This window comes from Haliaeetus albicilla, chromosome 12 (genome assembly GCF_947461875.1).
Source record: "Haliaeetus albicilla chromosome 12, bHalAlb1.1, whole genome shotgun sequence".
NCBI lineage: Eukaryota > Metazoa > Chordata > Aves > Accipitriformes > Accipitridae > Haliaeetus > Haliaeetus albicilla.
Window position 1 is genome coordinate 31,494,135 of NC_091494.1, and position 18,929 is coordinate 31,513,063.

Genomic DNA, 18,929 nt, shown 5'->3' on the forward strand with positions numbered 1-18,929 from the left:
GTCCCACCTCCCCGGCAGTGGAGCATGTCCCACTCCAGCTGTGCTGAGTCCAGCAACTTTGGCTGAAGTGGCTGTGGGGTGACAACCCCTGACAGAGCAGGGGACTATCTGAAACTGCCACTGCACCCTGGTAAATTAACACATACAAAAACCCCAAGGCACTTTTTTTTTTTTTTTTTGCTAAAACCTATCTCATTCGGGAAGCCAACATAAGTTGGTGTTCCCAGCCTGAAACACTGAACACACCTTATCCAATGTCTTCCCATCTCTCACAGACACAGATGGACCACAGACCAGCTCACCTTTGATGCTTTGAGAGTTGCAAAAAGCCCTGTTGAGTTGATTTGACTAAGAAGCAAAACTACAAGAAACAAAACTAGTTTTGTTAAATAGTCTAGCCTTAATCCAGCCTTGCTTATTTTATCAGCGGCTCTTTGCTAAATCTTTTGTACTTACAAAACCAAAACCCTTAGCTATGCAGCACTTCAAGGATGAGACTTGAGCCTTGATCCTAAACTTTTCGTCATGCACGTTTTAGAACAAAGTACTTACTTTCTGCTTTGGATTTAAGCATGCACCTGCCTCCTTCCACTTTTCTTTTTAAAAAGAAAAGAACAGGGAAGGGGGATTTGGGCATTTTTTTTGTTGTTGAGAACAAACAACAGCAGATTATGATTCCATCTTGGAAAATAAAGTATTTTCCTTATTTGCCTTTTCAAAAGACACTTTTTATTTAAAAAACACGTTTTGTTATTCTCTAATCAGAGTGGAAAAATTAATACATAAAACAAAGTGCTGATTAACAAAAGTTATTCTCATCTGGTTTTTGGCTCGTCTGAGCTAAGCTGACTCTTCCCATGTTATTTATTTGATTATGACACCTCACACCTACCAACTAAGCCTCTTTCCTTGAATATCCACAGGAAGATAAGGTGACACTGGAGACAGTTAAACATTTGCAAGTGTCATTTCATATTTCAGAGTACTTCCAGTAGCAACAGCTCCATCTGCAAAGTCTGCATCCCCAAAGATGCAGAAGAGATTTCCAAGTCACAAATACCGTAATACCCAGCTGCTGGGCAAAAACTTGCTGCCCCCAAGCAGTCACCCTTCGTCCCAGGGCTCTGCTGTGCACTCTGGAGCTGGACCTTGCCCACAGCCCCAGGAGCTGCCAGGCACCCAGCTCTTGGCATAACTCATATTTCTCTACAAAGCAACACAGCAAAGGGCAAGGAGCCTCCTAGAAAGGAAAGGTATGCACAGATCTCACCTTGCACACACAAGCTCTGCTAGTTTCTGTTCTCCTTAATCCAGCATGAAGCCAATTTTGGATTTACAACATCAAAACCGGCTTTTTGCTCACAGAACAGAAGCAGCTCAATTAACCTCTGCAAGTCTCCCTGTCGTGCCCTCTGGGACCAAGCTGAAGAACATAATGACTTTACGAGCCATTTCCTGCTCTCAGGTCAGCTACTCTGCAAAGGACCCCGGTGCTCCCTGCTCTCCTCCTGGAGATACGGAGCCTCCTCCTGCACCTCTTGCCTGCTCAGGAATTACTTGACTCAAACGCTGTATTTGTACTCGAAATAAATCAACATTTAATATTTTACAATTACTTAAAAAGTTCTTTGAACAGTATTTTACAGATCAGCACAGACATTACACAGATTTGGTGAGGCTGCACATATGTACAAAGATGACCTGAAAGAACCTCAGACTTCTTCCATTTCCAGAAAGCATCAGAGGTCAAAACCTTAGCCAGGATTATGAGTCCCTAGAGTTTGTGCTTGTTTTTCTCTATGAGATGGAAATTCTCCTCTCTAGTATTTCTGTAGGGCCAGCTGAAACCAAAGAGGTTTATATCATTAACAGCAGCAGGGATATATTTAGCCACGGATATCAAGTTCACAAATAGCAATGGTTTGACAGGATAAGGTGCTATTTTAAAGTATTAAACAAAAAAAACAGCGTCAAATTTCAGCCCCATTTGAGAAGACGCACACAAACCTGTTTGGGAAATGAAAAGTCAGTGGGAAAACGTTTTCCAAGTGCATGGAAAGAGCTATTAAAATCTGTCTGATCCATTGAGCCTATTGGACTTAAAATACTGATGTGCAGAAGTGCACAGCAGCGACCTCAGAGCACGCTCCCACATCGCCCCGCAGGCACCCTGTGAGCAAGGGGACAGCCCACCATGACCAGTGTCTTGGTGTCCCTGCCAAGTCCATACTGTGAGCAAGGGATGGACGCTGCTCCATGCACATAGGAAAAGATGGGTGCTCATGGAGTTGGTGGGTGGCCGGGGAAGGCGGGTGCTTGCCAGGAGTCCAAGCTGGCTTCACATCATGGTGGAGCCAGAGCGCCTGCTTATGTTCAAGTGATGCTTCGCCCCGCACGAAGGTCTTTTCTTGGAGTCCACAAGGCAACACCATCCTTGGGATGGTTTATTCAAGTAGAAGGATGAAGCACAGAGGCCTCGGGAGCACGTTCACGTCTCGTTTTTGCTCATCTCTGGCCATTGGCAGAAGCTGCATCCAGAGCTGCTGAGGACACCAAAGAGCCAGCTAGCACCTTCTTAACCCAAGATATTCACCACTGGGCCCAGACCAAGCTGTCCCCAAACAAGAGAGGCAGTGGGAACAGAAGGCAGGTCCAGCAGCCAGCGGGGCCAGGATCAGAGTTGATGGCACAGGAGGGATCCCCCAAACACTTCCAGGAGCGATGTAGAGAAATCCAGCAGACAAACCTGACCCACACTTCTCTGAGACAACCGAAGCCCCAGGGGCTCTGGCCCTTTTCCTGGCAGATTTAACCTCAAATGACACTGCTGCTGTGCCACCAGCCCTTGGGGACAGAGCCCAACCATGTTGTAACTAGCGCTAAGAGCTGACCATGTCCTGTTTTCTGGAGGATCAAAGGACCCGCACTGAACTGATCACGCTGTGGCTGAGCCCTGCAGTCCCCACCAGTATTAGGGGTCCCTTCCAGACGTTTACAGGGAGCACATGTCCTTGGCATTAAGATCCTTTTAGCCTGCAACAGGCAGCATGCTCTTCTGCCTGTTACCATTAGTGCAATCACCAAAAACTACTGAGGAACAGCTTGATGGCTATGAAACTAGTCTCATTTTTTTTTTGCTCATGGGGTCAGAATACCTCTAAATACCCCCAAATATTGCACCTTTCTGTACCTACAGCCTTGCAGAGAGAAGGAAGAGGGTGGAAAGCCTCTTTGCAGGGAAGGGGGAATCTCAAATCCTATTGTCGCTTGCAAGCGTCACTAGTGTTTTTGGTGCTGGGTCCTTCTCTAGCAAAGCTGCCTCTTCAGGTGAGCTTAAGGCAATCCTAGTGGTTTCCCTAGTAACTCCCTCCCTCCTATGAGTGTGAGCATGGTTCCTGCCATATTTCAAGCAACCATTGAGGATTCAGCCACTGGGATGTATCTAGCGTACAGTGCTGGGAAGCGAGATGCAAGAACGTGGGCTGAACAGTGAGTACATCTCATGGGTGGACTCAGAAATTCTGCAGAAATTGGAAGTTCACCTGCTGCAAGTCCTGGATTTACAGTAAAAACATGACAAGCTCTCCATGCCCTGGTATGGCCTATTGCACTCAATTCACTGGAACGCAAGCAGCAGTATACAACCCATGCTGGGGTCTTTCTGGGCCTCAGCTGGGTTGCTCTGCTCTGAACTATTTCTCTGCAAGACACCCAAGGTTCATAATTTAAAGGAAACCTTGAGAAAGCCTGTCCCCAAAGAACTGTCCTGAGCATCCTCGACCTGTCACAGGTGAAATGCCATCAGGACATCAGTTGGGTGATCTGCAACTCCACATGCATTGAAGGCCACCTACCACCACTCAGCCAAGGACATCCATTTTCCAAAATGTCCCCCCATGATCTTCCCCCAGATCACAGTGGCCTTGCAGTCACTGTCAAATACAGCCACAGCACCATTTGCTGGCAGGAAAATATCACTGTCTTTGCCTTGCCCTCCCAATGCCGGTGTTGGCAGTCCGCTGAACCAGGTGGACATCTCAAGAAAACCACTTTCCTCCCATTGCTGAGGAACCCTGAGAGATACCAGAACACAACACCAATGTTCCCATCTCCCAAGGATGGGCTAAGCCCAGACCAGGAGCAGCTCAGCCACACTAACGCTTTGGCTGCAGGATGTCTTGGACAAGAACAGCTGGGTCTCCAGCCCAAAGGACAACAGTCAGCTTCCTTTTTCTGAGCCTATATTGGTGTTGGATGGGAGTCTGGTCTGAGAGGACACAGGGTTCTTCTATGGCAGTGCTCCACTGAAGGTGGCAATGGGTAAACACAGGAGAGAATGAAACTCGGAGGGGTCCTGAAGAGGCAAAGAGGACCTTCTCAGTGCAGAGAGATCACTGTCCCTGGGTTTGTAGCACACAGAGATCTCACACCTGCAAGGGAACAAAAAGAAACCAAGATATAAGTAAGGTGTGTGGCTGAGAATCACAGTCCTCAGGTGCAGCAGAAATATCTGCAAACAGGAATCAGTGCAATCTTTAACAGGACTGGAGTATGAGTGCTGAGAGTTCAGGTCTTTAAGCTGGCTCAGATTGAGACCTAGAGCAGAAGCATTCATAAAAAGTAATTTCTGAAACTCATTAGGGAAAATGAGAACTTTTGCATCCCCCAAGTTTTGGGGAGAGGGAAGTAGTTCCTTTTCCATTTCATGCATTGAACTCTCCCACTGGCCCCCTGAGTTGCACAACAAACAAGTAAAACACTTCTCTTTGGGGTTATTTAAGAAATAAGATCCAAAATCTTTTTCCATTGGAGGCAGCATAACCTTGCAAAGTTCTGCTCTCTCTGAGGGAGAAATTAAAATGCTTGCACATTTTTAAGATTCGTGGATCAACTGGTTTGATCTCTTTGTGCTCATGGAATTATGTTGCCTACAGTGAGTTTTCAAATTCCATCACCTGGGGAGCCAACTTGATGCCCTAGGGACATAACTGCTGGATGAACAGTCAAAGGAACAATTCTTGCTCTACCCCAGTCCCTCCCATGAAGATCACGGGTTCCTTCTGCAACGGGTATGCCAAAAGTGGTGGAGAACCCAAATGAAGTTTAGAAGTTGAAGGCTCTGCTCATATGCCCAATGCTTTTCAAACACCTCATTTAAGCTGCATAGCTTTCCTCTGCCTTATGACTGGTCTTGCTGAAAGAGCTGTCTTTACAGAGTTCAACAGTTGACTGGGAGCCACCCTTTAGACTGTGGCAGTTATGAAGGTAAACTACTGCTGGGATCTGAGCAGAACCATCCATCCCACCCGAGCTCAGCTGCACTACAGAGCCTGGAGCTATATCACCCAGCTTGGGCATCTGGCATAGATCCACCATGGTGCTCAGGACCTCGTCCCCCAGTGGTTTCATGGACGAGTCCTTACGCACAGGATGCACCATCCCAGGAGTGCTGACTGCAGCAGGCGGCTGGCCACGTTGCAGTTCCTACCTGGTTACACTCTGCAGGATCTTCTGCTCATCCTGGTCCAGACACACGGCGAAGGAGGACTGGAGACCGATAATCTGCACCTTGTCTACTTTTATCTGGGACACACTGATCTGCTGATAGAAAAAGAGTTCAAATGAGGGAGCTGCCACGATCAGCGCATTATCCCTGTGCAGGGAAGGAGAGCAGGGGAGATGGGCACCCCTAAAGCAGGTCTGGTGGCCAACAGCAAACAGATCCCCCAAGGAGCTACTGTCTCCTGCCCTGCTTCCCTCCCAGCTGAGTCAGGCTGACATCCTGTTATCAAGTGTAAAAGCACCATGATTTGAGTTACCTGATTGAAACTTTTTTTGGATTTGGAGTTCTGCCTTTTGACCACCTCTGTCATGGTCAAGTTGAGACACTCTGTCTTTGAGGCTGTAACAAAAGAAAACTGTTATCACTTGGGGCTTCTGGGCCACTGGTGGGAACCCAAGTGGTCCCTCCACCCCTCAAAGCATCCCAGAGACAGTGGTTGTCAGCAGGACCTCACTGTCAAGGAAAATACAATATTCCTTCCCCAGTGCTAACCTACATGAAAAGAAAGCAATCAGAGAGGCAGAGGTAAATTTCAGAGTAATTTCCAACTGCTTTCCAAACAAAGCAGCAAAATGTAACTATCCTAGGACCTAGACAGGAGAAAACCCATTGGCCCATTGTCGCGAGGAAATTCTAGCTCTCCCAGCGTGGCCCTTCCTGCAGTCCACCTGGAGATGCTTTTTCGTGTCTGGAATTACAGTGACATCCTGTGGTCAAACTGCTGAATGTGAAAAACAGCAGAGACAATCAAGGGGACTGGGTTTCCATTGGAAGGAAGAGATTCATGAAGGAGAAGCTTCTCCCCAATGGGGAACTGAGGACACCCCCTGAAGCAAACCCACAGCATTGGCAGCACAAGCAAAGCTCCTGAACTAGCACAGAAACACCCAACTCAAAATGTATAGAGGAGGTGAGAAATTAATTCCTGCTGGTTTTTTTCCAGAGTTGTCTGAAAGGCTTCATGGATGGGGTAGCAACAGGAGGGATAGAGGTTTAGGTCAAGCTCTGGGAGGCATGTAGGAGCTGTCTCCTATTTGGCAGATCACCCGTTTGCCTGGACTACTCTGCTCACAAACCACATACCTACCAGACACAAAGCACACAAGGAGAGGAACTTAAAAAAAAAAACCCTCAGTTTACTCAGACCTGGGTGTCTGATGGCCAAAACAGCAGTTCTTAAGCAAGAATGAACAGGTATTGCTTCTAAATATACACACAGACTAAAAACCTTGCTGCTTTTAAATCCTTTGCAAAACCTTTGCTGCTTTGAGCCTTATTAATACCCCATCGGAAACTTGATTAGGAAAAAAAAAAACTTATGAAGCAAAATCACGTGGCAGCCAGCTATCTCTGAGTTGCAGGAAAGAAAACAGGCTGAAGCATCAGCTCAGCGAGAGCCTGCTGAAAGCTGCTGCAGACAGCAGGACAAGCAGCCTCTCCCTTGGGTCCTACTTCATTTGACAACAGTTTTACCTGTCTCTCCTTCTCCTTACTGAAGGACCGTTGCTCTGGAAAGCACCACTCTCCAGTGACCATCCTGCTGTTTGGACTGTCCCAGCCCTCTCCCGAATGGACATCCCATTTCTCTGGCTGGAAGCTTTCAGACAATGGGAAATCAAATGGCCTTCATCCCTGATGTGGTGCTAAGGACAGCCAAGGACTACAGTATACCTCAGGGAACACCAGGCACCTTCCATGTATTTTCTCCTGCATTCACACATCCCTGCTTTGCTCCAGCGAGAAGATCCACAGTATCCTCTTGCTCCACCAGTCCCTCCCATTGTTCCTTATGCAAAGCCACAAAGACCACCTCTACCCACCTAGTTCTTCATACTTCTTGCAGGCTTTGCTAAGGTTGACAGATGTGCAGACCTTCTCAACGTCATTCCAGTGACTTCTTCCACTGATGGCTGTCTGCAGAGACCAACCAAAGCCCGTGAGATGCCACGCTCCAGGCTGATGTTACCCTGCCTCCCACCCCTAACCATGTGGCTGAACTAGCTCAGATCTGGAATTACCTGGAGCTGCACAACATTTGAGTAGGCATTCAAATTGATTTAACCTTGGATTTACAAAAATTGCCCAGGCTTAACACTAAATAACTGCAAAGGGACCACCAAAATAGGAGGACTGCTGTGAGCAGCAGCAGATTGCTCCTTGGAAGCAAAGTCCACCAGTGTAAAGTGGCACCCAGTACATGTTCAGTCTATGGAAACTGACTGCACGTTCCCTATTTTACTGGGCTGAACAGGAGTGGAATGCCACCCCCAATTAGCCAGTAAGTAGACAATTAGCCTGAGTTTGGCTCGTCTGGGCTTGAATTCAGGGTCCTCCAGCAGACTGTCAGCATTTGCCTCCCTCAGCCGCCGGCAGAGAGAGATGTTTGCCCAGCACTGAAGTGGTTTTCTGCCCCATTTGTCTTTGTGCCAGTCCTGTGCACTCACCTTGCTGTAGGCGATCTGTAGTGTTAGTGGGATTGCTTCTCTGTCTCCATCTATGCCCAGTCTTTTGCTGCCTGGACCTGCACGAAACAAGGAGCAAATGTCACACAGTGGCCTTTTATGCCCATTCTTCAGCTGGCTACTGATACAGCAGCACACTCAGTACCTACAGAAAGGGAGAAAAAAACGGTTTGCTGAACACAGCTGTGGAGCAAAAAGGCAAAAAGAAAAGATGGCTTAAAAGCTGCCAGAAAGCAATTAATCCAGTGCAGAAATTTCAACACAAAGCACAACAAGCAGCTCTGCAAAACTGAAAGCAGTGCTGGCTAAGCCGGTGCAGAGGGGTCAGTGCTCCAGGGAAAACACAAAGCAATAAAAGGCTGCATTGCTAACCCAGCTCCTGTTTTTCCGGGCATATTTCTGCCCACATTAAATTAGCCTTGAAATACTGTGCCTGACACTTAGTAACTTTTTTTTTTTCCCCTGGATAATTTTTTGCAGATGTTAAGTGGTGTGCTGCCAGACAACCCAAGGAAAAAAAAAAAAAATCAAAGTCAGAAGGATTGGTGGTTTCACGAGTTATTGGGAAGAGGTCTTGGCCAAGCCTGTATTTTGGGGGAGCAGGGTGGTGACATTTCACATGGAAGATATTTTATGAGCTCTGTTTAGAAAGACAAGGCGAGATCACAGAAAAGCAGTTGGTTAAAAAAAATTAAGTGATGAGTTTAAATGCAGTATTATTGGTTGGCCATGAGATGTCTCTGCGAGCTGCACTGCACCAAACAGCATGTTGTCACTGCTACCCAGGAGGGAGCTGGAGACCATGCTGCAGGCGGATGCTTCTGCCATTGCCTCTTCTCTCTGATAATTTTATAAATTCCTAGCATAAAAGCTCATGGATCTCCCTTGCAGAAAGGCTCCAAGCACATGGACAAACCTTGCTTTGCCCAGTAAACTAAGGAAATGGAAAGAGGGATTTTATAAATGATGCTCCTGGACAAAACATAAACAACAGAAAGCAGCAAAAAGAAAAGATGAAGAGCTGCATTTGGCCAGGTGCTGATGAAAAGAGGGAAATGGACTTGAAGCTGTTTTATTGCAAATACATTTTAGAGTTAACAGCAATAAAAACAACACGGCATTGCCACGGCTTCTTTGCTGAAGAGGAATGCAAGAATTATGATGCTTTACTTCCAAATTTGTGAAAAGATGTCTGGAGCTTTGCTCATTATGCAGCCTGGGGTCAGACACCTCTTTCCATTTATCTCCCAGCCCAGTGGTTTGCAGACCTCCACCCTGAGGCTGCAGGTGCAGAATCAGCTACAGACCTGATGCCTTGATGGCTCTTGTGGCCGCTGAGTGGCCCAGCTCGAGGGAATGGATGAAGACTTCAGTCATCTTTTCTCCCCCGATGAAGGTGAGCTGCCATGGGGAGAAGAGTGAAGACATGGTGGTGAGGAGACCCAGCCCGTGCCAGGCAATGTTCACCCCTCTTACTCCTTTCTACAGGAAACAGGTCAGTTTGGGAAAATCCTTTCATGTTTTCAAAATACACCTTTCAACAACTGCCTTGGGTGACACTTCCCTTTAGCTGTATTTCAGACTGTTTTAACAGACCACCACCAAGTAAAACAACCCAAAAACCTAATTTTTACTTAAAGAAAACTCCCTAATCCACTGGAAAGAAAACCCACGATGAGCCTAACAGCAGGATCTGGGCATCGCTTTAGGTGACACAAATCCCATGATCAGCAGCAACTCTGCTTGCCACATCCCCATTGCAGCCGGTCCTGTGCCACAGCACCAAAGCAGTTGTTGCAGCCACGCATTCAACCTTCCCCACCACGTCGGCTCCGTGCACACTGCAGGGTGTGGAAAATAGGCTTCATGGAGGGGCTTGGTTTGGAAAGCAGAGCCTAGAGGGACTTCCAGCAATGTAACCTGTCAGCACTGACAGGAGTCGCTTTGTGTCATGGGGAAAGGTGTTTGGATGGAAAATTGCTTGTGTGACTTAAGGGTCGTCTGGGCAGGACCAGCACGCTCTCAATCCCAGAGCCAGGAGCATCAGCCAAAGCACCGTGGGCACCCGGAGAATAAGAGGAGACCGAGCTCCACCGTACCAGCACGTGGTGGCTGTGCCACACTCCACCGCTTCACAGGCAGGTCCCAAGTTGGTGGCACAGGCAGAAGAACACCTCTCTCCCCCTCGCCAAGATGGGGCTGAGCCCCTTTGCCTACCTCTGTCTGGTAGAGCTGCAGCAGGACGGGGCGCGTGGCGAAGCGGCAATAGTAGAGGATCATGTCTGCCAGGATGGGCAGCTGCTCCTGGGAGTCCTCCTGGGGCTCAGCCTCTGGCTTGGCAGACTGTGGTGAGAGAGTAAGTCGCAAGCCTGATGGGGTATGTGGTAACCACAGCCCAAGGGCAAGAACTGGCCGTCCCACCCCATTGAGGACAGAAACCTTCCTCCTGGCCACCAGGAATGCCCCCATCTCCATCCCATGTCCCTGTAGCACAGTTTCCTGTACAGGATCGTGGTGGTCCAGTGCTAAGCAGAAGCTCTCCGCTCTGCTCCCCTGTACCTCAGGGAAGGGGGATGCCAAGCCCTATCAGCTGGCATGCACGTACCTGACACAGGACATTCATGGGCAGGTTCATCAGCCCAAGAACGTTCCGCTCGTACCATGGGTCCAACATGCCGATGTAGTGGGAGACGTCGTTGGTGCTGCTCTCCATCCCAGACAAGGTGGGATCCTGAAACCAAACACACTGGGGTCACTCCAGGAGTCCCCCCAGGCTCCTCAACCCACATCTGGGGCTGGTGGAAGGGACACCAATGCTCCCCTCAGCCTGCCCCGCTGGCCTCCTCACACACCACTCTCGGGGCCAAGCAGAGCACCGGTGGCACCACAAGCCCCGCGGCGAGCAGGACACCTACCGTCTGTGCCGAGGCCCGGAGCTGTGGGTCCCCCAGGGACGGGGAGGGATGCATCAGTGGGGTTGATGGAGCCAAGCAGCTCCTCTTCACGGGGACGTAGAAGAACTGCAGCTTGAAGTACCTTGTCAGTGAAGGGCAGGTGCTCTCCTTGAGCCTAGGAGAAGGTGGGAGAGGGCTGGGTGAGCAAAGCTCTCCGGAGTGTCCCAGCAGGCTGGGTACCTGCTGCCAGATCCCCCGCACCACCCAGCTCACCTGAGGTTGCTGTAGGCTCGGGCCACTTTCCCCGAGATGCGGTCGGAGCCGAAGACCACAACGCGCAGCGTGGACACCTTGGCGTCCTCGTCGTAGCTGAGGAAGGGCCGTCGGTGGAGGCTGAGGTGCCGCGGGGTGAGCGAGGCCGGCAGCCGCTGGCTCAGGACGTGCTGCGGCAGCGAGTGAGCGCGCCGGGAGCGTGCCGGGACGCGGTGCTTGGCCTGGGGGGTGCACAGGCTCTCAGCCCGGCGCAGGGGCAGCGAGAGCGAGCCCATGTCTGGGCAGTCCTTCAGGTCCCTCCTCAAGACCAGCTGGCTTTTGCTCTTGAACAGTTTGTAGATCTTGTTGGTCAGCGTGTGTCTGTATTTGTGGTGGGTCTTCTCTACCTTCAGCTCCGACCTCCCCACCATGTCCAGGGAGCTCTCGTCGCTGTCCTCCGCATACCCGCTGTCCATGCAGTCCTTCAGACTGGAGACGAATGACTTCAGGGACTTTCTGGAGACCACCGTCAGCTCCGAGATGGAGTCCTTGGAGGTGGTGAAGAGGGACATTCGTGAGGGCTTAGATCCCTCCTCTGACAGCGCCGAGTACACAGAATCTTTGGAAATGGCACAGATGGGGGAAAGCAGTGAGTCCCGCTCGGGGAAACAGCCATCAGTTTCCACCTCCTCCTCTTCCTCTTCATCCTCCTCGTTCTCAGAGGCCATGGGCTCAACAACGCTGCACTCTTTGCTGAGGACATCATTGAGGATATCTGAAAGTTGACCAGAGGGAGATCAAGTCTGATACGGGCTCCAGCACAACCACTGGAAATGCGATGACCCCAGACAACAACACAACTACAGCGTGGCCAATGCTGTCTTTGATCCTGCATGGTTTCAAACAAGGAGCTGAAAACCTCCTACTGAACATTTTTAGATTTCCATAAGGCACTCAGATGCAATGCAAAACAAAACGTGTTTCTCTCCTTGAGGTCACATTCTGTTTGGGTTCTCGAAAGACAAACACCAGTTGGGGTTTTGCTTTCTTCCTACACATATTTCACAATGTGCTCACGTCTGATTCGGGTTTAACCAGAGGGCAGGAGGAAAGCAAGGTATTTGGCTAATCGAACCCCAAATCACCCCACTGCGGGTGGCCTCCTGGCAAGGCTGGACTCACTGCAAAGCCCAAACCAGAGCTCTGGTCCAGCTTGCTGGGGCCAGCAGGCAAAAAACACTAAACCTACACAGGAACAGAAAAGGTCTTCCAGGAATGGAGAAGCTGGAGAGACCAGCTCAGCAGAAGGAGAAGCCGCTGCTTCCCCTGCAAAACTGCTGCGGCCGGGCTGAGAGCACGGCAAAGGCACCTGCTTCGTGGCGATCCCTGCTGTGGGTGGGGGAAGAGCTGTAACAGCCAAGGGATCTCAACCCCACAGAGCCCTGACATCTCAGTGTGGTCAGGCTTTTTTAGCAACAATTATTTCCAGGGCACGAGCAAGGTTTACTCCTTGCAGACGAGCTTTCTACCAAACAAGGTCTCCCTTCCTACCAATATCGCCACAGACTCGGGTGCAATGCACCTCTTCCAGCTTTATGCAAGGCACAACTTTGCCCAGGAGATAAAGCCCTGAATGATTTGTCTCTGGCAACATGTGTTTTGGGGCCACCAGTGCCTTGTGCCTACTGCTCGGATGAGGTCTCTACTTGTGATCACAGCAGGCATCATGCCCAAGCTGACATGTACATCCTTTCCCATCTAGGGGACGCTGGCATCCACTGCGTTATCTCTCCCTCCAACACCAACCATTTGTTATCAGCTATTCCAGGCTCTGGCCACAGTTTGTGTCATATACCCGGCTGAACGTGGGAGCCCCAGCCAAGCTGAAATGCTGCTCAACAACCTCTGTGATGGGGGAGCAGAGGGCTACAGTCTCACTAGGAGGGATAGGGGATCCTCTCTGCTTACCAAAGTTATCCTGATCCCAGCTGTAAGTGTAGCAGCGAGCGGTGGGGATGGGGATGGTGTGGAGCTTGCGGGGCTGAGCCTCACCTGGGAAGAGAGGAGGGAGAGGAGTTAGTTTGCAGGGACCCCCAATACCGCTCCTGACAGCGCTCCTGGCCGGTGGGAGATGCCATCCACCCCACACACGTTTTGGGCAGCCCAGGTCATGCAGAACACCAATGCTGCTGTCGTTATCCCCATGAAGTTGCATGCAATTGGGACGAGGGGACATTTCACACCTCTAAGAGCCATCAGACACCACTGTTACCATTGGTTTCTGATTAAAGTTTTCATGTCACCCACAAAGGCTGGAGAATTTTTTTGTTTTGTCCTGTTTTAATGAAGGATGACGAACCATTTCTGGTTCATCATGTGGTTATGAAACAGGACCTGGGTTGGTGGTTTTTTTGCTGTAGTTGTTGTTGTGCTAGGTTGCAACTTTGCGAAACTGCTCCTCACCACTGCAGGGGCTGAGCTGGCAGAAAACCCTGGAGGAAAAAGAGGAGTATGGGGGGATTTCTCACCGGCGATGACAGGAAAGGATGCGGCCCCAGCGATGTCCCGCAGCACGGACTGCAGCTGCTCCCGGGCCAGGACAGGGTCACTGCTGGTGGCTGCAATCTCCTGTGCGTCGGCAGCACTGGCATAGATCTCCGAGAGCTCTTCCAGCGTCTTGGACTAGGGGGAGCAGAGCCAAGGCGAGAGATCAAGGGGGTCCCTCCACAGAGGCAACACACAGGTCTTTGGGCAGGATCACTAACTACCACTGAGTAACTCACTTCCTCCTACCCCTTTCATGTCCCCCAAAACTTTTGCAAAGAAAAAAAATGTGTTTGAAAACACCTAATGCGTTTTCTTCACAATTTTTTGCCCCTCTGCCCCCCAAACAGCAAAGCAAAGTGTTTCTCTGGTCAAATGAACGCTTTTGCTGCATTTCAAATCTGGGGGCACTTCCTCTCTCCACTTAGAGATGGGGAAAAGAGTAAAAGGCGAGTGACCCCCCACGTACTTCACAAAACACAAGTGTAGACCTCAGGTCTAACCTAAGAAGAGAAGGAAGAGACACTTTTTCCTACAAGAAGTTACCAAAACTTTTTTTCTTCTGTCGATCAAGTATTATTTTGGTCAGGAAATCCATCAGCCAACTGCATGAAACTGGTCCCAATGGCATCGCAGCATTACCCAAGTCAAAGCTCTCTGAGCCTACCTTCAGGAGGCGGTGTAGGCTGTCCAGGTCACAGCGGGTGCCAAAGTTGGCCTGGTAGAGGTGTTCCAGGAGCACGACGAGTGTGGCACGCTGCGGGTGCTCACTAGCGCTCAGCTTCTCAGCGATGGAGAGGAACTCGCTCTGCACCTCAGAGCGGTTGAGCAGCAGCACCGTTCTAGGGACAAGGGGACAGCGGTTAGACCGGGACAGCCAGGCTTGGATGCTGGTGGCACATGAAAGTCTTGGACAAATTCACATTAGACAGCAGCATCCTCTTGGGTTAGCCGGAGGGTCTTGGGGCTGTGCAGGGGTGCCAGGCCCATGCTGCAGTGCCAGCTATGGGCAGGCAGCGGGTAACAGATGAGCATCCTCCACCCTGCTCCTCGGCACCATCCCTCCTACCACATCTGCAATATCACCAGCCCAATAATTGTTCAATCAACCCCAGACACGGCTTTGGCCCAACAGCCAGTTGTCCTAACCGGACATCCAGCACACGCAATGAAGCAGAGGGTAGAAAATGCCCCTGAGGCATCTTCCCCCTGCAAGATGCAGATCAGAGCATCACTTCTGGGCTTTAATGAGAAGAGCCACATCCTTCAGCTGCATTTTTGCTGTGGACCACAACATGAATATCCACAGGCTTTGAATTCCCAAACCTGCAGCCCATCGAGCATGTGCTTCTGTTCATGGATGAGAGCAATCCAGCTCAGTGAGCAAAAATGGCTCTGAATTAAGGATGTGCTGTGGTGTGCTTGGTTCTAGAAAGCTCAGGCAATGGGCACAAGCTTTCACTAAGTGCAAGGTTCAGCTTGTGTACGGCTTTGTGCCAGGTTTTCAGGGCTTTTTATGCAAATACAGCCATTCTGCTGTAAGTCATCTGTGGTTGCACTTCCACCTGTATAAGCATGTAGAGCAGCAGAGCTGTACCGGGAAAGCAACACAGCAGCACCAGTGCAGCTGGGTGGGATACAGGTGCAGATCCAGAGCTGCACGGCATGAGTGGACAAGCCAAAACAGCAGGACACCCCTCCTGCACAGAGTGGAGGCAGCTATGCACGAAGGACTGTCCCTGCAGCTGGGGCTGGCACGGCAGCCAGGAAGGGCACACACTACCCGGGCTCATTTTCCTATTTACAAATGAGGAGGAAATGGCAGGAGGAAAGGTTCGGCCCTCAAATAAGGTGACTGTGCTCAGAGCTGGAAGGCTTTCATTAATCGTTGTACTGGGACAGACTCGCTTCTGACCCCCCTGGGGTGGTGGCTCCCAAACACGCAGATCGAAGTGTCTGCTGGCTGTTCTCCAACATGTGCCAAGATCAGCAACTCCCTGTGGAGGAGACTTTGCCTTCCCCAGCTGTCTTCACCCAGATCTGAAGCCCTGCAGTAAGCAGGGCTGTGGGAAAACCGACACGGGGAGCCCACACACCCTGACCCGCAGCTGTGGAAATGCCACAGCCACTTTCCTTGCCTCTTCCCACAGCTCAGCCCAGCTATCCAGCTTTCCTCCCCGGCACACCGTTACATCTTAAGCAGCGTGAGACTGGGGATGCTACAGAGTGGCACCAGCAGCGCCCATGGCCACACTTACACTGTGGAGCTCTGGTAGTTCTTCACAGGCAGCCCCTGCTCTGTCCTCACCAGCCTCTGGAAAGAGATCCCTGGGGGAGAGAGCAGAGGACATGAGACATGGCACCACTGCAGACCGCTCTGCCTCAGGAGCACATCGAATTTGTATCCTAACACGGTGCTGACCTGGCTGAGCTGCTGCCCAGAGCAGACATGGCAACACCAAAAGTCCTTATGGGGACAAGGCATGGCCACCATGTAAGGGCAGCAGCCCAGGAGCAAGGGAGCCATGGGATGTAAAGGGTGAAAGCCCAGAGCGACGGGAAAGCAACCGAAGGACAGGACAGGAGAGCTGCTACATCCCCAGTCCCTTCTTCCTCACTGCTGATGTAGAATGTGAATTGCATGGATGATATTTAGCAGCTTCTGCTACTTGCTTTAGCACCCCAGGCCCTGGATCTCACTTATGGACAGCAGGTCACCACCACCTTCTCTCCCGCAGGGATGGAGCCCAGACTGGCCCCAGCAGAAGACAGGCTGGCATGGGCAGCCCAAGTCCCTGGATGCCTCCCTGGGACTGTCCCCAGGACGCCTTAGGGAACCCCACCCAGGTGACATTGGATGGACCTGGACTGGGTGGCAACAGTGAAGCCCGTGTACACCCCAAACAGCAGGACTGGGGTACATCTTGGGAAAGATTTTATGGTGTCCACAAGATCCAGCACCCTTATTACTGCAGGCAGCCACATCCGAACCCCAGCTGCTGCTCAGCAGCCTGGGAGCAGCACCCAAGGCGGGGGGGTTGCCCAGCACCCACAGGCACCTCGTGTTGATCCACACAGGCCCCCTGCTTACGGCAGTGTTCACCCCTCTTGCAGAGGCATCAGCCCCTGTTTGCAGATAAAAGCTATTGCATTCTTAGCAAATATCGTCAGCAGCTTGTTTTCAGTTAATATTTACCCTCATCTCAATAAAAACCTTTTGCTTCAGCCTCGCAGCAGGTCACAGAGGCCATGCAACAAGCGTATAAGGGCTTGGCCAGCTTACCAGCAGAGGACACATTTTCATTGTTCCTGGCTCCAGCTGCGGGGACAGGCTGGGGCGAGGGGCAGCACCAGGCTGCCCAGCCCAGCAGGCCAACACCTCCCACATGGCATCTTCTGGCAGGGGTGGGGGAATCTCATATGCTTGTAGGAGGGGAAAAACTTTTGGACCAAAGTCCCCAGCTCACACAGCCTCAGGCACCAGTGACAGTGGTGATGGCACAAGAGCAGGATGTAGCAAACCACCCCCAGCACTTGGGCTTTCCCAGGGGTCTGTAAAACACAGCCTCAACTGCTGTCACAGTAATAAGTGACCAGGAAGGAGCTGAGAAAGTCCACAGCTGCAGCAGCAAGGGACGAGCATCCTCACGTCTGCACTGGTCCTGCAGCTCTGAGCTGGAGGCTGGACACAGCACAACAGCCCAGCCAGACCTTGCCTGGTGGCCATGGCCATTTATGCTGGTGGATCCTTGAGCTGGGGGTAAATCAGCTAGTCCAGTGCCAACACTGCAGAGGGTTTGGGGGCTTTTTTCTTTAATCTTTTTATTCCTTTGAAAGCATCTTTCATCCCACCTGCACCTAACAAGGTCCCATCTCCGCAGGATGTTGCTGCCATGACAGAGACCCTATGTTTCACATCCCCGTCAGGGCTCTCCAAAGCAGCTGCCTGGTTTGAGGACATGGGGAAGCACCCCCAGCCTCAGCCACAGCCCATGTACACATCCAAGGCCTCCCAAGTCCTGCTCAGAGCCAGTCTTGCTGCCATGGCCCTGCGCAGGATTAAACAAGGGCTGAAATCTGCTCTGTGTGATAACAGCTCTCCATAAGCCACCAAAAGACGGAGAGATTAGGAGAAAGGGCCTTTTGTAAATAATTGGAAGACCTGCTCCATTGGGAACAACAGGACATCTATGAGGAGTCCTTAATTAAAAGGAGCACTGCTGCTGCTGATAGATGTGCCCAAAGCCGTATCACAAGGTAGTGTCTCAGCTGTAAAGAAAGAGCCAGGGAGTCCCTCAGCCCTATGGAAATCTCCACGCAAGGGCAGGCTCGAAGGCTCCAGCCACCTTGATGTCGATGAATGGACCCACTGTTATCACCCCAGTTACACCACTGAGCATCTCAAACCGAGCATCTCAAACAAAGCCCAGGGCTGGGCAGGAGCAGCCAGCACGTGCTTTGCCATGGAAAAGACCCACCAGACTGAAAGGCAGCCAGGAAATAGTTACACATTTTGCTAATTCACCCTGGTCCAGAGCTGAGAATCCCTAGGAAGCTCCCACCACCTTGCACACAAGGCAGCCACCAAAAACACAACCCTGCCCTGCTCCTCCAGAGGAATCTGGTCTCACCCTGTGCTGGACCACCAGGGAAAATCATCCAGAGGATGGAGGGCATAGGTCCTCACCTCCTAGAAAAGCTGGGATGCACAAGGTAAGCGTGGACATCACGCTCAAGAGATTCATGAAGCAAGTGGGGTATGAGAAAGCAACACCAGGACAGTCTCAGGAACAAACACGGGGCACTCATGGCAGTGAGCGTTTTTGGAGAAGCAGGGCCAGCAGCATGTGAAAACCTCACGGCAGGGCAGGAGTGCTTACCGGGGGCCTTGAGCTCGTTGCTGATGAAGGTGAGCAGCTCGCGGAAGATGTCGCAGTAGGGCACGGGCCAGGTCAGGAAGCTGTGGTATATGCTGGCGGCTTTCAGGAGCAGGTCAGAGCCTGGTGGGAAGTGAGGAGCCTGTGGGGGACGGGGAAACACGGTTAGAAAGGCAGCAAGGACACAGGCCTCGAGCGCTGTGTAAAAACTTGAGGGTTTAGGCTGGAAGTGGGAGAAGGAGAAGTGGGATCGGAGCAGAGGTTCACCCTGTGACACCCCGTCCTCTCCCAAGGAAGGGTCAAAGGATCCCCACTGGGCACAGCTTTGAGAAAGCTT

General features: G+C 51.1%; 1 protein-coding gene across 4 annotated transcripts in view; it reads right to left on the reverse strand.

Moving 5' to 3' along the window:
* Positions 1 to 1,574: 1,574 nt before the first annotated feature.
* The window catches only part of PIK3R5 (phosphoinositide-3-kinase regulatory subunit 5), a 62,686-nt gene continuing 45,331 nt past the window's right edge, over positions 1,575 to 18,929 (reverse strand). For 3 of the 4 annotated variants that reach the window (XM_069798883.1, XM_069798884.1, XM_069798886.1), the window contains 15 exons: positions 18,596 to 18,734; positions 15,974 to 16,043; positions 14,383 to 14,557; positions 13,700 to 13,853; positions 13,140 to 13,223; positions 11,193 to 11,946; positions 10,941 to 11,094; positions 10,631 to 10,756; positions 10,243 to 10,368; positions 9,333 to 9,426; positions 8,008 to 8,084; positions 7,384 to 7,477; positions 5,820 to 5,902; positions 5,489 to 5,601; positions 1,575 to 4,430 (listed from right to left, as the gene is read on the reverse strand). In XM_069798883.1, the coding sequence (XP_069654984.1) occupies positions 4,289 to 4,430; positions 5,489 to 5,601; positions 5,820 to 5,902; positions 7,384 to 7,477; positions 8,008 to 8,084; positions 9,333 to 9,426; positions 10,243 to 10,368; positions 10,631 to 10,756; positions 10,941 to 11,094; positions 11,193 to 11,946; positions 13,140 to 13,223; positions 13,700 to 13,853; positions 14,383 to 14,557; positions 15,974 to 16,043; positions 18,596 to 18,734 (2,385 nt within the window). In that variant the 3' untranslated portion in view covers positions 1,575 to 4,288. The remainder of the gene's footprint in view (positions 4,431 to 5,488; positions 5,602 to 5,819; positions 5,903 to 7,383; positions 7,478 to 8,007; positions 8,085 to 9,332; positions 9,427 to 10,242; positions 10,369 to 10,630; positions 10,757 to 10,940; positions 11,095 to 11,192; positions 11,947 to 13,139; positions 13,224 to 13,699; positions 13,854 to 14,382; positions 14,558 to 15,973; positions 16,044 to 18,595; positions 18,735 to 18,929) is intronic. The other variant, XM_069798885.1, reaches the window with a different exon arrangement.